The sequence below is a fragment of the Lepidochelys kempii genome, chromosome 7 (genome assembly GCF_965140265.1).
Source record: "Lepidochelys kempii isolate rLepKem1 chromosome 7, rLepKem1.hap2, whole genome shotgun sequence".
Taxonomy (NCBI): domain Eukaryota; kingdom Metazoa; phylum Chordata; order Testudines; family Cheloniidae; genus Lepidochelys; species Lepidochelys kempii.
Genome location: NC_133262.1, coordinates 40297804 through 40315664, shown reverse-complemented (window position 1 = coordinate 40315664; position 17861 = coordinate 40297804). Strand labels below are relative to the sequence as shown.

Here is a 17861-nt window from a genome sequence, read left to right as displayed (position 1 = left end):
TCCAGAGTGTTGCACTGTGGGTAGCTATCCCACAGTTCCCGCAGTCTCCGCCGCCCATTGGAATTCTGGGTTGAGATCCCAATGCCTGATGGGGTAAAAAAGATTGTCGCGGGTGGTTCTGGGTACATGTCATCAGGTCCTTCCTCCCTCCCTCCCTCCGTGAAAGCAATGGCAGACAATCGTTTTGCACCTTTTTTCCTGAGTTACCTGTGCAGATGCAATACCACGGCAAGCATGGAGCCCGCTCAGCTCACGGTCACCGTATGTCTCCTGGGTGCTGGCAGACGCAGTACTGCATTTCTACACAGCAGCAGCAACCCATTGCCTTGTGGCAGCAGACGGTGCAATAGGCCTGAAAACCATCGTCATCGTGTCCGAGGTGCTCCTGGCCACCTCGGTAAGGTCGGTCAGGAGCGCCTGGGCAGACATGGGTGCAGGGACTAAATTAGGAGTGACTCGACCAGGTCATTCTCTTTAGTCCTGCAGGCAGTCCTATTGTACCATCTTACGGTGAGCAGGCAGGAGATGAGGATGGCTAGCAGTCCTATTACACCATCTTCTGCCGGGCAGGCAGGAGATAAGGATGGCTAGCAGTCCTCTTGCACCATCTTCTGCCGAGCAGCCAGATGATGTGGATGGCTTGCAGCCCTACTGCACCGTCTGCTGCCAGCCAAAGATGTAAAAGATAGATGGAGAGGATCAAAACAAGAAATAGACCAGATTTGTTTTGTATTCATTTGCTCCCCCGTCCCTCCCTCCTTCCTTCTCTCCATGAAATCAACGGCCAACAATTGTTTTGGTGAAGTCTGTCAGGGGCACCTTGAAAACTTCAGTGGAGATTCAGTCCTGCCTGAAATACCAGAGGGAGGGATAGCTTAGTGGGTTGAGCATTGGCCTGCTAAACCCAGGGGTTTGAGTTCAATCCTTGAGGGGGCTATTCTGTGTGACAGCTGTTTTTGTTTCTCCTTGATGTAAAGCCACCCCCTTTGTTGATTTTAATTCCCTGTAAGTCAACCCTGTAAGCCATGTCGTCAGTCGCCCCTCCCTCCGTCAGAGCAACAGCAGACAATCGTTCCGCACCTTTGTTCTGTGCAGACGCCATACCACGGCAAGCATGGAGCCCGCTCAGATCACTTTGGCAAGTAGGAGCACATTAAACACCACACGCATTATCCAGCAGTATATGCAGCACCAGAACCTGACAAAGCGAAACCGGGCGAGTAGCTGACGTCAGCGCAGTGATGAGAGTGATGAGGACATGGACACAGACTTCTCTCAAAGCACGGGCCCTGGCAATGTGGGCATCATGGTGCTAATGAGGCAGGTTCATGCAGTGGAACGCCGATTTTGGGCCCGGGAAACAAGCACAGAGTGGTGGGACCACATAGCGTTGCAGGTCTGGGACGATTCTCAGTGGCTGCGAAACTTTCGCATGCGTAAGGGCACTTTCATGGAACTTTGTGACTTGCTTTCTCCTGCCCTGAAGCTCATGAATACCAAGATGAGAGCAGCCCTCACAGTTGAGAAGTGAATGGCAATAGACCTGTGGAAGCTTGCAACGGCAGACAGCTACCGGTCCGTCGGGAATCAATTTGGAGTGGGCAAGTCTACTGTGGGGGCTGCTGTGATGCAAGTAGCCAATGCAATCAAAGATGATCTGATATCAAGGGTAGTGACCCTGGGAAATGTGCAGGTCATAGTGGATGGCTTTGCTGCAATGGGATTCCCTCAGGGTGGTGGGGCCATAGAGGGGAACCCATATCCCTATCTTGGCACCGGAGCACCAAGCCGCCGAGTACATAAACCGCAAGGGGTACTTTTCAATAGTGCTGCAAGCACTGGTGGATCACAAGGGACATTTCACCAACATCAACGTGGGATGGCCGGGAAAGGTACATGACGCTCGCATCTTCAGGAACTCTGGTCTGTTTCAAAAGCTGCAGGAAGGGACTTTATTCCCAAACCAGAAAATAACCATTGGGGATGTTGAAATGCCAATAGTTATCCTTGGGGACCCAGCCTACCCCTTAATGCCCTGGCTCATGAAGCCGTACACAGGCAGCCTGGACAGTAGTCAGGAGCTGTTCAACTACAGGCTGAGCAAGTGCAGAATGGTGGTAGAATGTGCATTTGGACGTTTAATGACGCGCTGGCAGAGTATACTGACTCGCTTAGACCTCAGCGAAACCAATATTCCCACTGTTATTACTGCTTGCTGTGCGCTCCACAATATCTGTGAGAGTAAGGGGGAGACGTTTATGGTGGGAGGTTGAGGCAAATCACCTGGCCGCTGGTTACATGCAGCCAGACACCAGGGTGGTTAGAAGAGCACGGGAGGGTGCGGTGCGCATCAGAGAAGCTTTGAAAACCAGTTTCATGCCTGGCCAGGCTACGGTGTGAAAGTTCTGTTTGTTTCTCCTGATGAACCCCCCCATCCCTTGGTTCACTCTATTTCCCTGTAAGCTAACCACCCTCCCCTCCTCCCTTTGATCACCGCTTGCAGAGGCAATAAAGTCATTGTTGCTTCACATTCATACATTCTTTATTAATTCATCACACAAATAGGGGGATAAACTGCCAAGGTAGCCCGGGAGGGGTGGTGGAGGAGGGAAGGACAAGGCCACACAGCACTTTAAAAGTTTAAAAATTTAAAACTTATTGAATGCCAGCCTTCTGTTGCTTGGGCAATCCTCTGGGGTGGAGTGGCTGGGTGGCCAGAGGGCCCCCAACTGCGTTCTTGGGCGTCTGGGTGAGGAGGCTATGGAACTTGGGGAGGAGGGTGGTTGGTTACACAGGGGCTGTAGCGGCGGTCTGTGCTCCAGCTGCCTTTCCTGCAGCTCAACCATATGCTGGAGCATATTAGTTTGATTCTCCAGCAGCCTCAGCATTGAATCCTGCATCCTCTCATCACGCTGCTGCCACCTTTCAGCTTCAGCCCTCTCTTCAGCCTGCCACTTACTCTCTTCAGCCCGCCACCTCTCCTCCCGGTCATTTTGTGCTTTCCTGCACTCTGATGTTGTCTGCCTCCACATATTCGTCTGCGCTCTGTCAGTGTGGGAGGACAGCATGAGCTCAGAGAACTTTTCATTGCGAGTGCTTTTTTTTCACCTTCTAATCTTCACAAGCCTCAGGGAAGGAGAAGATCCTGTGATCCTTGAAACACATGCAGCTGGTGGAGAAAAAAAAGGGACAGCGGAATTTAAAAAGACATATTTTATAGAACAATGGGTACCCTCTTTCACGGTAAAGCTTGCTGTTAACATTCTATACATAGCACATGTGCTTTCATTCCAAGGTCGCATTTTGCCTCCTCCCTCCCCATGGCTAACAGCGGGGAACATTTCTGTTCAGCCACAAGCAAACAGCCCAGCAGGAACGGGCAACTCTGAATGTCCCCTTAAGAGAAGCACCCTATTTCAACCAGGTGACCATGAATGATATCTCTCTCCTGAGGATAACACACAGAGATAAAGAACGGATGTTGTTTGAACGCCAGCAAACATACACTGCAATGCTTTGTTCTACAGTGATTCCCGAGTATGTGCTACTGGCCTGGAGTGGTAAAGTGTCCTACCATGGTGGACGGAATAAGGCTGCCCTCCCCAGAAACCTTTTGCAAAGGCTTTGGGAGTACATCCAGGAGAGCCACGAATGCAAGGGCAAATGAATCATTAAACATGCTTGCTTTTAAACCATGTATAGTATTTTAAAAGGTACACTCACCAGAGGTCCCTTCTCTGCCTGGCGGGTCCGGGAGGCAGCCTTCGGTGGGTTCGGGGGGTACTGGCTCCAGGTCCAGGGTGAGAAACAGTTCCTGGCTGTCGGGAAAACCGGTTTCTCCGCTTGCTTGCTGTGAGCTATCTACAACCTCATCATCATCATTATCTTCCTCGTCCCCAAAACCTGCTTCCGTGTTGCCTCCATCTCCATTGAAGGAGTCAAACAACACGGCTGGGGTAGTGGTGGCTGAACTCCCTAAAATGGCATGCAGCTCATCATAGAAGCGGCATGTTTGGGGCTCTGACCCGGAGCAGCCGTTTGCCTCTCTGGTTTTCTGGTAGGCTTGCCTCAGGCACTGCTTCGGGTCCCTGTTATGGCCTCTGTCCTTCATGCCCTGGGAGATTTTGACAAATGTTTTGCCATTTTGAAAACTGGAACATAGTTCTGATAGCACAGATTCCTCTCCCCATACACCGATCAGATCCTGTACCTCCCGTTCTGTCCACGGTGGAGCTCTTTTGCGATTCTGGGACTCCATCATAGTCACCTCTGCTGATGAGCTCTGCAGTCACCTGCAGCTTGCCACGCTGGCCAAACAGGAACTTGAAATTCAAAAGTTCACGTGCCTTTTCCTGTCTACCTGGCCAGTGCATCTGAGTTGAGAGTGCTGTCCAGAGCGGTCACAATGGAGCACTCTGGGATAGCTCCAGGAGGCCAATACCGTCTAATTGCATCCACAGTACCCCAAATTCGACCCAGCAAGGATGATTTCAGCACTAATCCCCTTGTCGGGGGTGGAGTAAGGAAATCGATTTTAAGAGCCCTTTAAGTCGAAAAAAAAAGGCTTCGTCGTGTGGACGGGTGCAGGGTTAAATCGATTTAATGCTGCTAAATTTGACCTCAACTCCTAGTGTAGACCAGGGCTTTGTCATCTTTTATAATACAGGAGTGTTGTCTAATGATTGGAGCACTGTGCTGTGAGGTAGTGTTCTGTTTCTAGCTCTGCCACTGATGACTTCTGTGACCTCAGGGAAGTCACTTAAACTTCCCTTTACATCATCAATAAGATGAATCAAATAATACAGTATCTTAAGGATAAGCATTCTATCAAATGCTGCATAGACAACTTAGCATTGATGAACAGGACAAGGGAATTTACTGAAATGCCATTTGTGCAAGTTTTGACATTTCTTTCTGTGGCTGAGTTTGCAGGCTCACTGCACAATTCGTAGGTTTAATGCAGTTCTCAGCAAAGTTTCAACATGTATTTAACAAATGTAGGTCAAAGTGGTTTCATTTTAAACCAGCTTTTGTTTACTTCATAAACAGGTGTTTTGAATATGAAAACCCATACAATGCATCCTCCATATTCCCTGTGAATTAGTGATCCTATGAAGTGGTTGCCCATGTCTGGGCATACCCAGACTCTTTTACTGCCTGTCTCCTTATCCCTCCTCTTCTCTAGAGTGGCAGACGTGGTTTCCCAGGCAGTCACGTCTGTTGTCTTTGTAGGCTACCTGAAAAATCTAACTGGAAATAACAAAGGAAGTTTCTCTTGCAGGAGTGGTGGAAATACAAATGTGGATTCATTAAAATGTGATTAATTGATTTCTTGTTAGTGCTTGCTTGTCAATATTTTCATTGCAGCTTTTCAGTTAGGCCTGGTCTACACTCCACGGGGGAATCGATATAAATTACGCAACTTCAACTATGTGAATAATGTAGCTGAAGTCTACGTACTTAGATCTACTTACCATGATGTCTACACTGCGGTAGGTTGACTGCTGATGCTCCCCCATTGACTCCGCCTGCGCTTCTCACTCTGGTAGAGTACCGGAGTCGACGGGAGAGCGCTCGGCAGTCAATTTATCATGTCTTCACTAGACGCGATAAATCGGCCCCCTGCTGGATCAGTCGCTCCAGAGATAAGTGTAGACATGCCCTTAGATTAGAATGTGGCATGGACTGGGAGTGGAAGAGCATGTATGCAGGTAAGAGGTACTTAATAAGAAGTAGGAAGAACTAACAGTTATTAATGAGAGAGGAGCTATAGATTTTTTTGATATTTGTATGCAGCTGTTGATTAAAAATAACCCACAATTTAAAATACATATATTCAAACTTACCTAAAAACAGCAATGCAAGGGTAAGAGCTCTTCTTGCTGAGATCTTTAGGAGAGCGGTTTTTAACGTTTTAAGCTGAGCCCCCCAATTTTTGGTTGTGTCCCCCACAACCCAGACAAAAATACACACACAAAAGTATGCTTGATAGCCTGCTCATAAACCTCACAGAGACCTTAACACAACTTGAATTAAATTACCTGTACCTTTAAGTTTCAAATACACCAATACTTACCAATGACACAGCCAAGGCTTCCTCAGCAGTGGGCTGCTTCTACCTTGCATCCAGGTTGCACTGCTAGGGCAGGGCCAATACCTGCCCCTCCCCCCTTGGATTTCCAGGTTGCGGGAAGGCATGTTTTGATGGTCTCTGGGGGCAGAGCCAGCCCTGGGCACGAAGGTTGCCTGGAGCAGACATCGGCACGACTGTGGTGAATGTTCAACTGACCCAGTCTGGGTGGCTTACTGAGGTGAGGAGAGGCTGTGGAGGTGGTGCTCCCTTGCCTGGGCCCAACTGTGTGGCTGACACAAGCCACCTGGTGTTGCTGCTCACCCCCCTCCTGCCCCAAACTTTCCTCCATGACCCCCAAGGAGGGAGGGATGCCCCACAGTTTGAGAATCTGTGTATTAGGAAGAGAGTCTTTTCATCATGCTGACTCCATTCACATGACTGAAGTTCTGCCACATTTGAGGTTAAATGCAAGGTTACATGTTTTAAAAAGCAGATTCCATTTTGGCATAAAACTGATTTAATTCCTCAGTCCCCACTGGCTGTCTGCAGGTTCCAGGTGTATATTTAGGAGTTTGTTTTGACTTATAAAGTGCAGTCCCCACCCCACTGCCACAGCTGCAGTCAGCGGAGGCACTCAAGATGGAGTCTCTTTCATGGAAAAGAGAGGTGCTGTTTCCAGGGTGTTGTCCATGGAGGCCCCTCCACTGTGGAACCAGTTCCTTCCTTGGTCTGAAACCTGAATCTGTTGGTCCTGAGGGCATACTCCAAGGCCTATGTCTACAATCAGGCTGTTGGGATGAAGGGCTGTGATACAGGCTGATATATGTGCTATGGGGTGTTAGTGGTTGATCTGATTTAATCTTAAAGTATTTTCAGATTCTGGGTGAGAAATAGCTGCTGACTCCATCCTTTTATCCTGTATATTGAACTGATGACACAGGAACTTAGGGTGGAATTTTGAAAAGCATCTAAATGACTTTGGGGAGCATAAGTCCCATTGTAAATGAATGGTTTCAGAGTAGCAGCCGTGTACTTTTGAAAATGTAGGGTGATTCTGACCCTCCCTCCAGCCTCAGTATGTTGGGTAAAGGAGCCAGAATGTGGTGTAAATGATCTCTTAAAGCCCTGGCTCTGGCTAAAAGAGAATTCCCCTGACACAGGAACGGAAGTTGATAGCCATAGACTGTCTTCTGAAGACCCTTCCCTCGTCCCCTTCTAACCTGGGCATAGGGAATGTGTCAGGGGTAGCAACGTAGCATGGTGGGTACTCTGGGCTTCACCGCTGCTTCTCAGAAGACAGATACAAGCAGCTGTAGCTTAGCTTTTCAGGACTAAATTATGCCAGGTGCTGTTTAGGCCCCCAGAACAGCCCAAAATTGCAAGGGTGCAAAGGCAGCTTAAAGCCCTCAAAAGTTCTGTGCTGCGCTTCTGAGATGCAAGACAGATTCTTACCCTAAAGCCTAATATCGGTGCATGGTTCTAAATTCTAATGGAAGTGCGTATTGAGAATGTCATAAAATCAAGGAAACAAACTGTTGGAGACTGCCTGTGTGAGTGAATCATACAGGATTTTCCCCTAAGAGGAAAATTAAATGAACAGAGTTGAAGAGAAGTAAACAACAAAATATTAACAAGATTTACTGTATGTGCAGTATGAGATTTTGAAAAAGATATTCCATTGCAAAATATCTTATATAACTGGTATTGTTGGTAACATTTTAGAGATGATGATGAGGTCAAATGAAAAAACAAATTATTCAATGCAGTTTAAGAGCAGCTCTTCATGGCTGTGAAACTTTTTTCATTTATAACACTTCAAGGGCCCTTAAAAGTTACAGGAAATTATTTAAATGTTCACTAGTTCTGAGGTACGTGTTTCTCAGTCACTTGGGGGACAGAGAGAGTTTTCTCTTTGATGCATTAGGTTCACTCTCGGGCTAAAAGTACACATCACAAAACAAACTTTCATATTTAATTTTTAATGACATACAGCTGCCGGAGGGAGGGAGCACTTTTTTATTTCACTGCCACAATCCTGCTCAGCAGAAATCATTTTTATATAGCATAAGACACTTTTATTATGCATTTTTTGTTCTTTTGTAACATTGAGACTCAGAAAGGCATCGTTCAGCATTTCAAGTTGGGAAGGCACTACTTTGTTACATATGTAAGGATGCTCCAAGGCACTGGAGTTTTCAGCTTCCAAAATAGGTTTGAGAAGTTTTTTTCTTGGACATGAAGATTAGATTTATTTCAATCTAGAAATGAATCCCCTGTGTGTGTGTGTGTGCGTGTGCATGCATTTTATAATATGTATTCTGTATATAACATGTAGCAGCCCCATGGTGCTTTGAGGTTACCCTTTAAGGCCTCAGTCTAGTAATTGGATGTTCCCAAACAAGTGTCTGCTCCAGCCCTATTGAAATCAGTGGGTTCTGCATGGGCTCAGGTGTCTGCATCTGCTGATCTGATTGCAGGACAAGGGTCTGCAGTCATATTCTTTTCTGTTTCATTCTAATAGTATGTAATGTTTATATTGGAGCACCAGGCACTTATATCACAGTTCTGTCTGCAAATGTACCCACTGTTGTTACAAGTTACATCCCTCCCCACCCCCCATCCCAAGGGCCTAATTCTGCACACACTTAAACACTTAACTTTTTGCATGTGAATAGTCCATGGGACAACTCACGTGAGTACGTTTGCAGGATCCAGGTCCTAAGATTAACAAAACTGAAAGAAACTAGAGGAAAAATTATTTTCTATATTTTTATCAGTATACTTCTGGATTTGAAACACTCTTGTAAATAGTCAGTTTCACTGTTCTTTCTATAGTCAGTCAGTTTCCCCTATTACATCTGAGAGTCATTCACATAGCAGCAGAATAGAAAAAAATGTAATCTGATTGTAAGAACACAGTAATTGGCAGTGGGCCTCATGGGAAGAAGGGTTTTAACTGTGACTAATTTTATTTCAAGTTTCCTTTTAAGTAAAAGCTCTAAATTATTATATGATTAACCAAGAGCCTGTAAAAGTTTTAAAGTAAGGAAATGTATCTAAATTTTAAAGGTTGATGTGAGCTGAGCAAATATTTTTAGAAGATATATTTAATACAATTGCTTGTATTAAATTTGTAAAAGAAATACATATTAGGTGATCCATCATAGTGGACCAATAGTGCCTAAACATAAGTGTGCCTGGAATCTTCATATTTCTAGCATTCCTTGTCTCTCATTGTTTCAGTTTATTGGCAGACGTGGGAAGGGACAACTAAATCCCAATCTGTTCTGTTCTTTTAAAACAAATAGTATTTTACAGATAACTCGAAGGGTGGCATTGCTACTGAGATGTGTTAAAATAACCTGGCATTTATGCTGCAATGAAGTGAAACCTAAGGCTTCACTTGTCGATGCCTTTGATCTAAGCAGCGGGTAGAAAGGGGTTTACTTATAGATGAAATGGAAGACACACTTGCTGACTAATAATCTCTGTAATATGATCCAGAGGGGATTTGATCTAACAGCTCCTTGAAGGTAGGGAGACATGTGAGTTGATATATTTCATTTTAAGTTGTATATGAGATCTTGTTGTCCTGTACTGGAGTAGTAGATGCTTATGGCTACATCCAGATCATGTTGAGGGGTTCGGATCAGAGATATGTAAGGGGAGATAGTTTGGGAAACCACATGACTCTTGGAGTTGTTCTTCCATATCTTGTGGAGCTGTGTGTTAAAACTCTGTATGTAAGCATCTGACTGGACTAAAGTTGTTTACCATCAACTGTTTCTCTCACTCTAAAAGTGAGCATTTGAAACCAAAATATATTCTTACAGAAACTGTGAACCAATGGAGTTGTAGTGAAGTGCCCATTCTCTGAATCAGGTCCCATCCCTATCGATATTCTTCACTGAACGCTATAACAGATCCTATAAACACAGTACCATAAATAAGGTTCTCATACAGTGGACCTTGCTCATCACCTTTTTTTGGTGTGAGCCTGCTTTTGTCATTATATTCTTTATACAAATATATTTATTATTAATTCTTTTTCCTCAATTATTAAGGGAGACTTTTGCAAACTGGTCGATTTTCATCTTATATTGAAAATAGCCCATGCTGGTCTCCTGTTATAGGCCATTTCACAATCACTGGCCCTCCACCAAAGATCCCTAATTGCCAGCTCTTCTGAGCTTCACCCTCAGCTGCATTGTCTTAGATGAGTGTAGTTGTCCAGGCAGGTCATGAACGGAGAATTGGTCTCTGCCCAGTGGGACCTGTAAGCTGTAGACCAGAACCTTGATTGGCTCTATTAATGAATGATAAACCAGTAAAGGGTTCTGAGCACTGGTCTGAAGTGCTGTGGGTGGTTGGGAAATGGTCTACTGTGTGCTTTGCAAGCTGGAGTCTCAACCTTCAGTGCCAGGTAGAGTGAATGTTAATAGTTTAATATGGAAATTGACAAGCAAACGGATAACTGTGGTAGGTACTGGTCCAAAAAGAAGCATTAGTTTCTCAGTATTTCTCACCACTGCAACTATCATTAACTAGGATTAGCTCTGTAAATCCCCAAAATTTGGTGCTAATTTGTCAAATGGAAGGCAGATGTCCTTGATGAAGGTAGAAATCAGTGTCCTGCCAGGCTGCTCACAGTATTTCCATTTTCCTACCAAATCACTTTAGTCTTACCTGGGTTAAGCCTGATCTAGCTGTTTTTCGTCCAAGTGCTTATCTCTCACCAGCATTTGACACATCTTTGTGATGGCATTAGTGGTATATGTTTAAGTGAAGATGTAAAGATGCATATTGATGATAAGTGTGTATCACCATGACATCACATGCAAATGTTAAAAATAAGATTAAAAAGTCTTGATCTTTTCAGGATGCTGCATCTGAGTGTTCTGGAGGATAAGGAGCTGTTTATCACAGTAGTCTGGGTTGTTTTTCAGAGGAAAGATTGAAGCCTTCAGAATGCTATTAAGTCCACTCCTACAAAACCTTGTCAGTGAGTTATCAGGACCTTGCAATCAATCTATGAAGGCAGAAGAGAGGTAGTAGAATCATATAAGCATTGAGGTTAGGTCTCAGTTCATAACCACTGTGAGGTCAGCAGTTAATGCAGTTTATCCTTGCCATGATTTCACTTTGGAGACCGATTGTGAGAGGCCCAGGATGTTGGCAGATGTCAGGTGGCAATGGAATCTGGTTTTCAGTGCTTTGCAAAAGAATGGTGGGTTCAAGAGACTAACTGCTTCGGTGCTGGGTTTTTAAAAGTATCTTCAAAAATTATTAGATGAACATGAAAGGATGTGTTAATAACAAGAGGTGAAGAAAGAAGTGTAAATAACCAAATAGTAAGAGCTAATGGTGTTGCTTATTTGGTGATATCCAAGGCAAATCACTGCACACATTGAAAACACAAACTAATCATTAGACCTTATAAAAATCAGAATAAAGTAATCATTTATTCAAGTTCTAGTATATATGAAATCTTAGTCAACTCAAATTCATCAGTATTTGCAGTTTGACTAGCAGATCCTAGTAACTCCAACCTTCTGGAGGTCAAGAAATCATAACCTCATGGAAACTGGTGAAAAGATTACTTTTTCTTCCACAAGCATTAGCGAGAAAGAGAAGTGCTGTGATAGGTCCTAGCAAGGAAAATTCTTTTAATCATTTTACATTTTTACTCCCTTCTCTGAGATTTTTTTGGCTTAGTCAGGAAACATCAAAGCCTATTTATCTTGAAATGCCTTTCTCCCCAGCCTGTCACTAGTCTCAAAATTCAGTCACAGACTGTCTTAGCCAAATGCCACCAGAAGAGGCAATATACTTCAGCTCCCTTTCTAGTCCTTATACTAAAGTTGCTTGATTTGTAGACAAGCGAAATATCATTTCAATGCAAACGGGAATTGTTAGTTTCTTGAGAACGGGACAGATAATTGCATCCTTCAGGAAGGTTGGAAGATTGCCTTCAGTGATGATTTTAGCCTACTTGCTCTTTTCTGACTTTTAGTAAGTCTAGAGGAACACTAATTGGCTCTGGAAGGAGTGACAGTACACTGCTCAGAGCTTTCAGTGCTTCTGGGTGTATGATAAGCCTCAACTTTATCAAGAGTGGTGGGATGGTTATTGCTCCCCAATCTCGGATCATCTACCCCAGATAGTTTATCCAATATTTGAGAGCTTTTCACAAAGGTATGTCCTGGGGTATGATGATTGTCTTTTATGGGATCCAAGTTACTGGTGGTTTTGCTATTTGGACCAGTTTTGTCATGATTTTTCAGCTGATTGAATAAGAAGGAAATATCCTTCACAGAAGCTGTGTATTCCTCTAAGGAGTCTATGCAAGTGTCCAATGAACTTGGACTGTGTTTCATACCACTGACATTCTTCTTCTCTACCTTGGCCCTATATCTTATATAGTTCAGTTTCATTGACACTAGATGATTATATTGTTCCATGATATCATCAAAACCATTGGCATTGCGGTAGGACCTCTTTTTCTCTGGTTGCATTCTAGTGGTTTATTGACCTAAAACCTAAAAGGGTGAACTGTTCTGATTTAGCCATGATATTAATAAAGAGGCTTTTTCTCCAAGATACCACTGTGTTCCATTTTAACGAGATCATGAAGAACAGATGGGAATTGCATGTCATACACCAGTTGTGGCACAGGAACAGAAGCAGATTAGGAAGGGAAACAAATATAGTTCCGCTAGGCAATACAATGACCATCCTTGGAACTTATTTCCCTTTGTTTACAACTTTAGAAGATTCCGTATGTCTGTGGCTAATTAAACAAGAGTCTCAAAATTCCAGTTCACGGATTCATAGAGTTTAAGGCCGGAAGGGAGCACAAGTAATATTATTTTGTTAATTTTTAAATACTAATTTTTTCATGATAATTTTCCCCCGGGTAAGGGTAGATGTGAGTAGATTTGTACCTGGACTGATAGACTTTCATAACCATTGTGAAAGTCTGAAACCTTGGTAAGATTTCTATACTATTGAAATAAATGTAATTAAATTAAAAGTGCATTAAAATGCTTCCTTTTTTTTCTATAAACTGAGTTGTCCCAAATGATTCCATTTAAATGTAGGTATTGTTAACCATGACACACTGTGACAAATGTATTAGTGATGTATTAATGATAAAGCATTATGAGTTCTCCTTCAGCATCTTTATTATGAAGCATAATACATAAAAGTAGTATTATGAGACTGGATTAATGTAAAATGAAAGGGATTACGTTCATGTGGTAAAAAGGCAAACTTCCAGGTAGTCTAGACCTTGTTTGTTAATGAAATACAAACAAATGTAATTTCAGGGCTACAAAACTGAATGTGAACAGAAATGTTTACGTGGTCTTTTTAAAAAAAAACAAACAAAAAAAGTTCCAGTTAAAATATTTTGGTTTTTTTCATTTACACTTTACCCTGATGTGTTGGAAACCCAAACACTGCAGCAGTATTTAAGTGCAGTGTATTCCAAACATTTGCAAGCAGAGCTCCCAATCAGGACAATTAAACCAGTCATGCCCCCGACAATTCCAACATTTGTTGCTAAGCGCCTTTTTCTTTAATTTATATAGCTTCTGCTTCCCTCCCCTTTGGGAAACGCAGGTGTAAAATCTTCATATTATGACAGTTATCTTTTTTCATAGATTCCAAAGCCAGAAGGGACCATTCTGATCATCTAGTCTGACCTCTTGTATAACACAGGCCATAGAACTTCCCCAAAATAATTCCTAGAGCATATCCTTTAGAAAAAAAACACATCCAGTCTTGATTTTAAAAATTGCCAGTGATGGAGAATACACCATGAGCTTTGGTAAATTATTCCAATAGTTAATTACTCTCACAATTAAAAATGTATCTTATTTCCAGTGTGAATTTAACTTCAAGTTCCTTGTGTTATACCTTTCTTTGCTAGACTGAAGAGCCCATTTTCAAATATTTGTTCCCCATGTAGGTACTTATAGATTGTGATCAAGTCAACCCTTAATCTTGTTAAACTAGCTAAATTTTGTTCCTTGAATCTGTCACTATAAGGCATGTTTTCTAATCCTTTAATCATAATTATGGCTCTTCTCTGAACCCTCTCCAATTTTTCAACATCTTTCTTGAATTGTGGACACCAAAATTGGAAACAGTTTTCTGGCAGAGGCCATGTCAGTGCCAAATACAGAAGTAAAATAACCTCTCTATTACTTGAGAATCCCCTATTCATGCATCCAAGGATTGCATTAGCCCATTTGGCCACAGCATCACACTGGTAGTTCAAGTTACATGCTTTGATGGGCAGTGACACAGTTAATAATGTTTACATGTAAAATGCCATTATATGCATTTGACTTAGCTCTCATTGAAATGTACTGGACATTTCACATCCCAGTTATTGTTTCAGGCTCTCTGCAAACTCAGGTATAATCCTCTTCATGTTTTGAATATTTAATTACAGTAACTAGAAACTTATTTCTTTAAAATGAAAGAATAGCAACAGAGAGAGGAGTTCAGCTCTCTCTTAACTGTCAGTCCCCAGCTAGTCCTTTATGGATGTGCCCTGCACTTTGAGAACACTACACTAGAGTATGAGAATAGAAACGTAATCAACGATAAAAATAAAAACCTAATGAAACTTTGTATTTATTAATTTATGGTAGCATCCATGATGGGCCAGTCACCTTCCATCACATTAAGCTGACCGAAATGACAACAGAGCCCAGGGAAATGGGAACAAATAATAGGGATTACTTATGCATGGCAACTAGAAGCACTGCAGGAGAATGGCAGACATGGGTGTCTCAGGGGGATTTAAACTGGCTCATCTAGTTTCACCATCCAAGCTGGTTTAAGTGGAAAGGTTAAACAACCAGAATAAATTATGAACATTAAAATCAATTAAAATAAAAACTAGTTTTAATAATCTGGGAAGTTGTTAACACATGTAATACTTTGCATCTGATTCTGCTTACATTTAAATTGGTGATAAAGCTCCCATTCTTCAATGGGAGAAGCAGCAAACCCTAGTTTTGAAATACAGTCTATGGATGTTGGGTAAAATTGTCAAAAATGCTTCTGTCTCATTGAAAATCAATGGGACTCAATGTCTCAGTGTGTGTGCCCTTTTTGAAAAGGGGAGTTAGGCTCCTAAGTCACTCAAATGCTTCTGTAAATGTTACCCTTTATCTGGACAGTGTCTTCCTTCATTTGGTCATTTATGGGAATGGTTATTTTTGTATAGTTAGGCGTCAGGCTATTATACCTCCTTTGGGTTCATTCAGTGTCTGATCTAGCACAATATGCTCCCGTGTGAAGCAATTCCTATTTGCAGTCTGTAATATAACATTGTCTTAAATGATACCTAAATGATTAATAGCAATAATTAGCCTTATTAGTGAATTAGTATCGCCTTTAATATTAAAGATCTAGCATATTGTTCTGTATTACAGAAAGAAAATTATGGGTGGATATAAAAGTTTAAGATCTTGATGTTCAATATAACAAAATTTGAAAAGTTTGCTGTATATACAATAAACATAGCATACACGAGTGGTTCAATAACTAGTAATTATTAGATCCTATAATCTAACAGATTTAACTCTGTGACTTTGCTTAAATAACAATGCAGGCCTTAATTATAGCATTTTTTTCAGCATGTGTATCAAAGGCAATAAACACAACTCATCATGTACTCCAAATTAAATTTGGAAATGAAACTTAGTGTAATGATGATCTTATGACTAAAGTATAATGTTTCTTGTGTGACCTCTGGCAAGTAATTTAAATCACTCCCTCAGTCTCCCCATCTGTAGAGTGTGGAAAATACTTTCCTATTGCATCAGGATGAGAGGAGACTGAATTTGTTCCTGTTATAAAACATTTTAAGGTCCTTGGAAGGAAGTAATTAGAGAAATACGAAGCATTATTATTATTTATACTTCTAGTACACTAAAATGTATTACTTCAAAATTTCTTGTTTAGTTGATATTGCTTTATTCGTCACTTCAGTACTTGGCAGAGCTGAATATGTCTGAGGAAAATCCTAATATAGCTCCAGAAAATAGCAGTTTTGGTCTGGGTATGTAGGCTAAACTTCCCTGGAGATGTCCCAAAAAGCCAGATGTGCCAATGAAGGCTTGGATTTAGGAAAGCATGTATGTCTGTCTTAAGCTGTTTCTTAAGTCTGTCCTCATTCAACAAGGCACTGAAGCACATACTCAAGTCCCGTTACAGTTAATCAGGGAATTGCGGCCTCAGTGGATAATATTGGGAAACAAAGTTTCAAATAGTAGAAATCTTCATCTTTCACAAGGAAACACATAATGGGCTGATCCTGTTCCTATTGAAGCTTATGAGAGTTTTGCCAATGATTTTGTTGGATGCAGGATCAGTCCCCGTATGATCCTCCGTAATGATGGCAGGAGTCACTTATATGGCTTACTACGTCATTTTCCATGGGAACTAAATCTGTATTCTCTGGGGGGGCGGGGGGGCCCATGACACATCAGCCAGATATTTTGCTTCAGAATGGACCCTCTTATTCTTAAGGTGAATATTCTATGTATTGTCGATATATTTTGCAGGTATTATTGACAGCACACAGGTGGAGCAGAGGCAGGTTGTTGCAGTGACTGGTGATGGAACCAATGATGGACCAGCACTTAAAAAAGCCGATGTTGGCTTTGCAATGGTATGACCCTGAACATAGCCAGTTGTCACTTTATTTGCATCATAGATTTGCTTAAAGGGAGTTTTTCTGTTTATGTAACACATGGAGTGAAATGGTTCAGTGATTGTTCATTTAGTGAAGCAAGAAGCATGTGGAGAAGTTTCCGTTTTCTAGAAATGGCTGTAATCAGCACGTCAGCAGTTTTAATGCAGTTTCAGAATCCACTTTTACACATTGTGATAAACAGAGGAGGAGTTTTGCTTGGCTGATTTTTGCAAGAATCTTATCAAAATAAATATTGAAAATATACAGAATGCTGATGCCAGTAGAGGAAAGTGCATTCAGTATTCTCCCTGATAGCAAGGTGGCGCAGGAAGAACACTCTCCAATTTAATAGGACATTATTTTGACTTGGTAAAAATCCACCTCCAAATACAACTTACTAGTCCTCCAACATTTTGTGGCACTACTGCAACAGCATCTGAAAACAGAAGAAATTGACAGCATAATAGATGCTGAATTCAAATTGAGCTGTGCAATTCCAGTTTGTGCTGGCAATTCTGTATATGCATATTTAAAAAAAAACCAAACATGAGAACTCCAGCGACACATGGATGTTCGCTCCCTTAGTCAGCATCGGTTGCTATCATAAAATACTCAAATAGTTCATCACAAGGTGTTCCTTTGCTGTCTATCGGCGCATACCTCCAAACCTATTATCCAACATGTCCAAGACGCAGCATGTACTCACCAAATACTATTATTTCATTCAGTGGTCAAAGCATAAATGTGCAGTGGGAAGGGATGTCCAAAGATCTATTTTCTAACTACTGCTTTTTCTTTCCAATAACTCATTTTTATCATAATTTTCTGCAATTTTTTTCCAGGGTATTGCAGGTACTGATGTTGCAAAGGAAGCCTCAGATATTATCTTGACGGATGATAATTTCAGTAGCATTGTGAAGGCTGTAATGTGGGGCCGTAATGTCTATGATAGCATCTCCAAGTTCCTACAGTTCCAACTTACTGTTAACGTTGTGGCTGTGATTGTGGCTTTCACTGGCGCATGTATTACACAGGTAAGCTGAGTCGTAGAGATGACGTGAAGCAGGGATA

The 17861-nt window shown here is 42.1% G+C and overlaps 1 protein-coding gene across 8 annotated transcripts in view; it reads left to right on the top strand.

Moving 5' to 3' along the window:
- ATP2B2 (ATPase plasma membrane Ca2+ transporting 2) overlaps nucleotides 1–17861 on the top strand; it is a 422428-nt gene that overhangs the window by 360794 nt on the left and 43773 nt on the right. For all 8 annotated transcript variants that reach the window (XM_073352334.1, XM_073352327.1, XM_073352326.1 and 5 more), the window contains 2 exons: nucleotides 16660–16766; nucleotides 17633–17824. In XM_073352334.1, the coding sequence (XP_073208435.1) occupies nucleotides 16660–16766; nucleotides 17633–17824 (299 nt within the window). The remainder of the gene's footprint in view (nucleotides 1–16659; nucleotides 16767–17632; nucleotides 17825–17861) is intronic.